This window comes from Heptranchias perlo, chromosome 8, assembly GCF_035084215.1.
Source record: "Heptranchias perlo isolate sHepPer1 chromosome 8, sHepPer1.hap1, whole genome shotgun sequence".
In the NCBI taxonomy this organism is placed as follows: domain Eukaryota; kingdom Metazoa; phylum Chordata; class Chondrichthyes; order Hexanchiformes; family Hexanchidae; genus Heptranchias; species Heptranchias perlo.
The window spans coordinates 23,961,398-23,967,912 of NC_090332.1; the positions used below are offsets into that span (position 1 = coordinate 23,961,398).

Sequence of the window (6,515 nt, forward strand, 5' to 3'; positions counted from 1 at the left end):
TCTAAATGTTAGAGTGGATTTTTCAGTGCGATTTTTTTTTAAGTACTCATTACAACCTGGCAAAACTTTTGCGTCTTGTGATCGAAATGCAAGTCAGCTTTTTTAAAAACGAACAAAATGAAGTGCCACTTTATTCCACACGATATCTCGCAGAGAAACGTTGAACCGGTGGGTGATATTTGAAACAAACCCCATATTCCAACAAGAAACCCTCTTGTTTAGGACAACTAGGGGGGAATAAAATCCCGCCAGTTTACTAAAAGCAGAGTCTCCGGCTCAATTGTGGAAGTAACACAGCTGTGCGCCTTTGTAACAGTAGTGACGCATTCCCTCCCATGTATCGGTATTTCAGCGAAGGCCAACACATAGAAAATCCTCGCAAACCGTTCAAAAAGTTGCAAAAGCCTATTGCGGCAATTTAGTTTTGGACGGGAATCTAGTTTAATCAGAAGGTTTTTTTTTTGACAAAGTAATATTGACTTTCCCAGCTCGTGAGATAAGGACATTTTTTGCACTTTAGCCTATGCTAACGAGTTAAGGACCGCCTGTCAATCAGGCGGTTGTTGTCATGGCGACCCCGGGCCAGGGTTCGAAAGCAGGCTGGTTAAATCCCTCCCACTGCCTAGCGCTCAATATTTATAACAAGGCAGACAGAGGGAAGAGTTCTAGCAGTTCAACTTCGCCACCACCAAAAAAAGACTTTTTTTTATTTTTTTTTTCCTTTCTCTTTATACATTCGGACCTCACGTTTCTTTGCTGGGGAAAAGCAGTTGTGACTCCAGCCTTCACGAGAGCAGGATCTCAGTTGTAGAAACTACTGCGTGAAGATGTCTGCAACTCTTCTATCTGCCTTCTACGATATCAACGATTTCTTGTGCAACAAGGTAAAAAAGGGGGCAAACAATTTCTGAAAGTTGAGAGAGGGGAAAAAAAAAGTTTTCCAAAGTTTTTTTTTGGGGTCTAACTTTTAACCGTGCAAACGAATGCAAATGCATTCTGAAACTACATTATATGTTTGGCTCGTTTAGTGTTTGTTTTCTGAGCCTGATTTCTAATTTTATTTTTTGCATTTTCTTCTCTCTAGAACGAAAAATCCCTGAATAACTACAATAACTTTAACAGTATGCTGGATAAAAAGGCAGTGGGGACCCCTGTAACAAGTTTTGCACCGGGATTTCTAAGACGGCATTCGACCAGCAACTTGCAAGCGCTGGCCAACAGCTCGTCCACCAAGTATCCCAGTTCTTCTTTCCCCAACATCAAGGAATCGAACAGCACGGCCATGCTGAACAAAGAGAACAAATTCCGCGATCGCTCGTTCAGCGAGAGCGCGGAGCGGCTGCAGCAGCAGCAGCAACAGCAGCAGCAGCCACTCAGCCCACTGCACCTCGTCCAGCAGCAGAAACAACCAGGCGGAGGCCAGGTCAACTCGACCCGCTACAAGACGGAGCTGTGCCGGCCTTTCGAGGAGAGTGGGACGTGCAAGTACGGCGACAAGTGCCAGTTCGCGCACGGCATGCACGAGTTGCGGAGCCTGACCCGCCACCCCAAGTACAAGACGGAGCTGTGCCGCACATTCCACACCATCGGCTTTTGCCCCTACGGACCCAGGTGCCACTTCATCCACAACGCCGAGGAGAGGAGGCAGGCGCCGTCCAACAACAACGCCATCAACTCTTTCCACCACAACAACCACCACCACCATCACCACCAGCGGCCCAAGCTGCACCACAGCCTGAGCTTCTCGGGCTTCCCCACCGTCTCCAGCGGACTCGAGTCGCCGCTGCTGGAGAGCCCGACCTCCCGCACGCCCCCTCCGCCTTGCTCCTCTTCCTCCACCTCTTCCATGTTCTGCGACGACTTGCTGTCGCCCACACTGCCAGCCTGCGCCAACAACGCCTTCACCTTCTCCAGCCAGGAGCTAAGTAACCTGCTCACCCCTCTCGCCATCCAGACCCAGCAGCTCGGAGGAGGAGGCGGAGGAGGCGGCGGCTACAGTCAGCAGTCCGGTAACGTTTGTCCACCGTCGCCTCCTTACATCCTGAGCCAGATGCACTCGTGTCTGCGACGGATGGCGGAGTCTCCGGTTTTCGATGCCCCGCCGAGCCCCCCGGATTCCCTCTCCGACCGGGAAAGCTACTTGAGCGGCTCCCTGAGCTCGGGCAGCCTGAGCGGCTCCGAGTCCCCCAGCATGGACCCCGGCAGACGCCTCCCTATTTTCAGCAGGCTTTCCATTTCTGAAGATTAAAACGAGAACTGCTTTATTTAACAAGAACTTATTTACAAATTGCAAACAAACAAAACGAAAAAAAATCCTGCCAAGAAAATGCCTTCGTTAAGGAAACAAATATTACAGGACTTGATATTTTTTGCCTTGTTTTAAGAAAAAAAAGAACTTCATTCCAAACTTTGTTGCAAGTTAATCTATTTTCCATTGCCACCTAGTGGCCCGTTTGGCTTTATAGAGAAGAGAACCGTGTTGCAGATTTTTTTTGTGAAGCACTCGTTCGTTGAGTTAGTTGTAATTGTTGAAATAACTGCTGATTGTTAAATTTTTTTTAGCTGTTGAGTTGATGTGATAGCACATCGCAGCACAACTCGCTATAAAACTATTTAACTTATTTATTATCTCGAGAAAGTATACATTGGTAATTGTTCATACTGTATTTATCGCGTATGATGAAAACAATAGATATATATTCTTTTATTATGTTTAAATTATGATTGCCATTATTAATCTGCAGAATGTGGAGTGTGTTCTTTTCACAGTAATATATGCCGTTTTTGTTTTTTTTTGTAACTTCACTTGGTTATTTTATTGTAAATGATAAAATCTTAATTTAAGAGATTGTATGTAATATTTATTTCATTAATTTTTTTCCTTGTTTACGAAATGAACGATTGCATGGTTTCTATATTCTAGAAATCAGTTCTTGATGCTGTGGAAGTAGTTAGGATTGAAGATGGTAGGCATTTTTTTTTAAGAATGTAAAGTAACTGGGGATGTTAGACCGTCCAAAGTCAGTGGTTAAAACTTCAAGTATCAGACTTTCATGTGGCATTCTTAAGTCAAAGTGGCATCATAAGTTTTTGTTGTATAAATGACACTGTGATTTTTTTTCCTTTTTTTTTAAAAAAAGAAACAAAATAAAGAGCCAAAATATGTAGCACCCTGGACCCAGTATTATATTGACAGTGCCTTCAGGGTCCAGTTACAGAGACAGTTCTTATTTTTCTTAACCAAAATAACAAACTCAAGTTTCAGAACAAATGTGCATTCCCTTTAAAAGTATTTTTTTATAATTGGGGGAATGTGTTGGTTCTCTGAATGTAATAGTTTTGGAAGTGAACTTAACATTGTTTAAAAGCAACCTTTCTTCCCAGAAAAGGGGGAGGGGAGCGAGAGACATTGCCACCACTTTGATTAGTGAGGGGCCACCTCTAGGTCTGAGCAGTTTGTTGCAGAAATGTCTGGAGAGTGGAACTCTACTTTTGGGTTTTTTTTTGTTTTTGTTTTTTTCTGGGATTTACTATTAAAACAAAAAAGAAGGAAAAAAAAACTTCACATTTTCCAAGACAGTGGGTGAATGATAGTAGGTTTAGTTTGTACATAGTAGGTACAGATTATGAGCACTATGTACTCTCTTTTGACTACTTTAACAGAAGTATCCTTTGAATGTAACAAAAGGAAAAAAAAAACTTGTTTAAAAAAAAAACTTGGGGTGTCAGTTCACTACAGATTAAAGTGTGAGACTGTAAAATTTGTACTGTAAATTTTTTGTAGTTCTCCCAATAAAATCATTTTTGAAGAAAGATCTCTGTAATGTCCTCTTGGATGTTGGTGTGTGTGATGCAAGCAATGTGCTTCCCAGGGACACTGGTTTTTCTGAGCAATAGCTTGGGGTTTCATAATGTTTTGTTACTTTATATTAAGTGCCTTATTTAAAAATTCTAGATAGTGATGCCTTGGATTTATGTGGGATGAAGTTGGCGGGGGGAAGCCCCTCCATCCAGATTATTGCAGCAGGGAGAGTTTGAGCACATCTTACATACAACTCCAAAACCAGTTTCTAAAAGTATTAACTCCATTGCTACAAAAAGCGATCAAGTTCATACACACCCCATACTGTCATTCCATTTCCCCTTCTAAGTTGTTTCAAATAAAGTTAATTTGGTGGTTGTGACTTTTGATCATGGAAATGACATCCTTCACTTTAACTGGTACAAACACTGACAAAATCAAGTTGTAGGTGTTACATAAAAAACAACCTTAACGTTTAAATTTAAGAAGTCTTGCAACCAAGCATTTTCTGGTTATGTTGATGTGTATTTCTTTTTAAAGTGTCATATGGAACTGCACTGTGGGTAAAAAGGGCAACTGTTCGAGTAGCATTTGGTCACAGCTGTGAATAAACATGAGCTGCCTTTATTTTGTCTCCAAAAATCTTATGATCTGTGCACATGACTAGCATGAAAACTTACTGTATTGCTTTTGTGTTTTCCAAATCAAAGATTAGTTGTAAACTTTTTTTCTCTATATTGGGGTTGGGGTTAATTGGAGTGCTACATCATGGAGCATTGGTCAAAGTGGTTAGAAAGCACTTCTTTGTCTTTTTAAATCCACTTATTCTCAATAATACTGACTTAAAAGTGCCCTGCCAAAACCATTAATCACAACCAAGGTAACTCGTACTGTAAAACTTCACACTCTGTCCAATAAATTCACTCATCTTCCTTGGATTTCTGTTTGTCTCAGGACATAATGCCTTATTAGAGATGTGAAAAGTGCATCAGCTTATATGTATGTTTTTATTGAGTGGAAACATTTAGCTTGGTAGTTTTCTTCACTGAGAAGCCCTAACAAAGCCACTGTTTACTTTGTACCCAGAGTTTGTGCAAAAGCTGCAGTTCCTTGAGATTTCAAGTGAGTCTGTAAAAACCTCTTTCAAGTGCAGCAGGACTTTACACTGGATCACAAAACTACAAATAAATGAGGTAAAAATCCATACATTGGTTCCCTTGATAACTCATTTTTTTTACAAACAGAACCTAAGATGTGATCAGAAATTTAATCCTATAATGTACTGAGATGTATGTGGATTATTTGCACACACAAGTGAGGTTCAAGGTTTAGCTGTGTAAGATTGTCTTCTGTGATGGTTTTTTAAGTCAACAACTTTGCAAGTTGATTCTTTTTAAATTGATTTGAATTTAATTTGTATGGTAGTGGTGGAGCAGGAACAGTGGCATTTTGGATGAAACCAGTAGATTTGGGGACATAACTGTGCAAGATACTATGCATTAGGAAATGCAGTGATCCAATTAAAACACACTTTTTTTGCTCTGATGAGTTCTCAATCTGAGCTGTCAAGCTGGATGATGCCAAATAGATTCTGAAGTGAAATAAAGAGGCTTATACCTGGGCAGCCTCTGGCGGCTGGTTACAGGGATCATTGGCGCCAGACTGGCAGCGGGCCATCTGCACTCCTCAGGCAGAAGAAGAATAAGAGATGAAAATACGAAAAAAAGGAGACACTTCGCTGAAAACCTCCATGAAATTTAAGGGGGGAAATTGTTTTCTCTTGGCATAGTGGAACTATGCAGATGTAGCCTTTTGTTTTTGTGATTGGTAATTTGGTAGTTGGCATTATGTTTTTGTAAATTAGATCCCTGTTCTGTGTAACAAACAGTAAGAAAAGTGATGCTGCATATCACATTGGTGGTGGTGGTGGTGTGCTACAGTGCTGTCCTGTATAAAACACCTAGAAAGTTTGAATATCATTTCCCACAAGTATGTGTTCTGACAGTTCCATCACCAAGTGTGTTGAGGTTTCAGAGGATTCCAAAATGAAGAGCTGCTGGCTAATATTTTCGTGCTTTGTTATCCACATATGTAATATCTCCTGCTTTTATGCTTAATAAATGCATGTTTTTAATGTGCTAATATCATTTTCACATCTATAATATCTCAGTCCTGCTGTCAGTTTTCACATGCCATATTTTTTTTACATGTAGTATTTTCTCATTTTCAAGCACATGTAATGTGCTTTATTTTTGTAAATCTGTAATATTGCTTCTTGTTTTCAGACATTATATTCCTTTATGCCTGCCATATCATCTCTCATATTACATGCATATGAAAATCATCCTTTGTTTCCATGAGTAACTAATGTTGCCCTCTGCCTGAAAATATTGATAATACTACTTGTTGAGTTTGGGGATGTGAATGAAGTGCAACCAAGTTAATCAGGAGCCAGCATACTTGATGTCCTTTCTGTTTAACCATTTGAGTACTGGGTAACCTTTGATGCTTTACAAACTGAGCCCATTTTTTACTATTTAATATCTGAAATCATTTTCTGTACATTTCTGATGCTAGATGCTAATGAGAACTCAACTCTACGGGACTACAAAACATTTCTTATAGTTGATCTTTTAGAGGTTGGATGGTGGAGAGGAAGAGCCCTATGGTAACCACTTTGAATAACCTTTCTTGGAGGACTAGCAAGTTCTCA

At 40.4% G+C, this 6,515-nt stretch overlaps 1 protein-coding gene across 1 annotated transcript; it reads left to right on the forward strand.

Annotated features, from left to right (window-relative positions):
• The first annotated feature begins 639 nt into the window (after positions 1 to 639).
• zfp36l2 (zinc finger protein 36, C3H type-like 2) lies at positions 640 to 3,813 on the forward strand. The gene is made up of 2 exons (XM_067988804.1): positions 640 to 884; positions 1,085 to 3,813. Exons 1-2 carry the CDS (start codon positions 828 to 830, stop codon positions 2,246 to 2,248), a joined length of 1,221 nt encoding a protein of 406 aa, XP_067844905.1. The 5' UTR covers positions 640 to 827; the 3' UTR covers positions 2,249 to 3,813.
• Positions 3,814 to 6,515: the final 2,702 nt, after the last annotated feature.

Excerpts from the sequence above, each read along its gene's own strand:
- zfp36l2 (XM_067988804.1), top strand. The coding sequence starts at position 828 with ATGTCTGCAACTCTTCTATCTGCCTTCTACGATATCAACGATTTCTTG. Across the intron at positions 885-1,084 it reads ACGATTTCTTGTGCAACAAG|AACGAAAAATCCCTGAATAA; the intron begins GTAAAAAAGGGG and ends TCTTCTCTCTAG.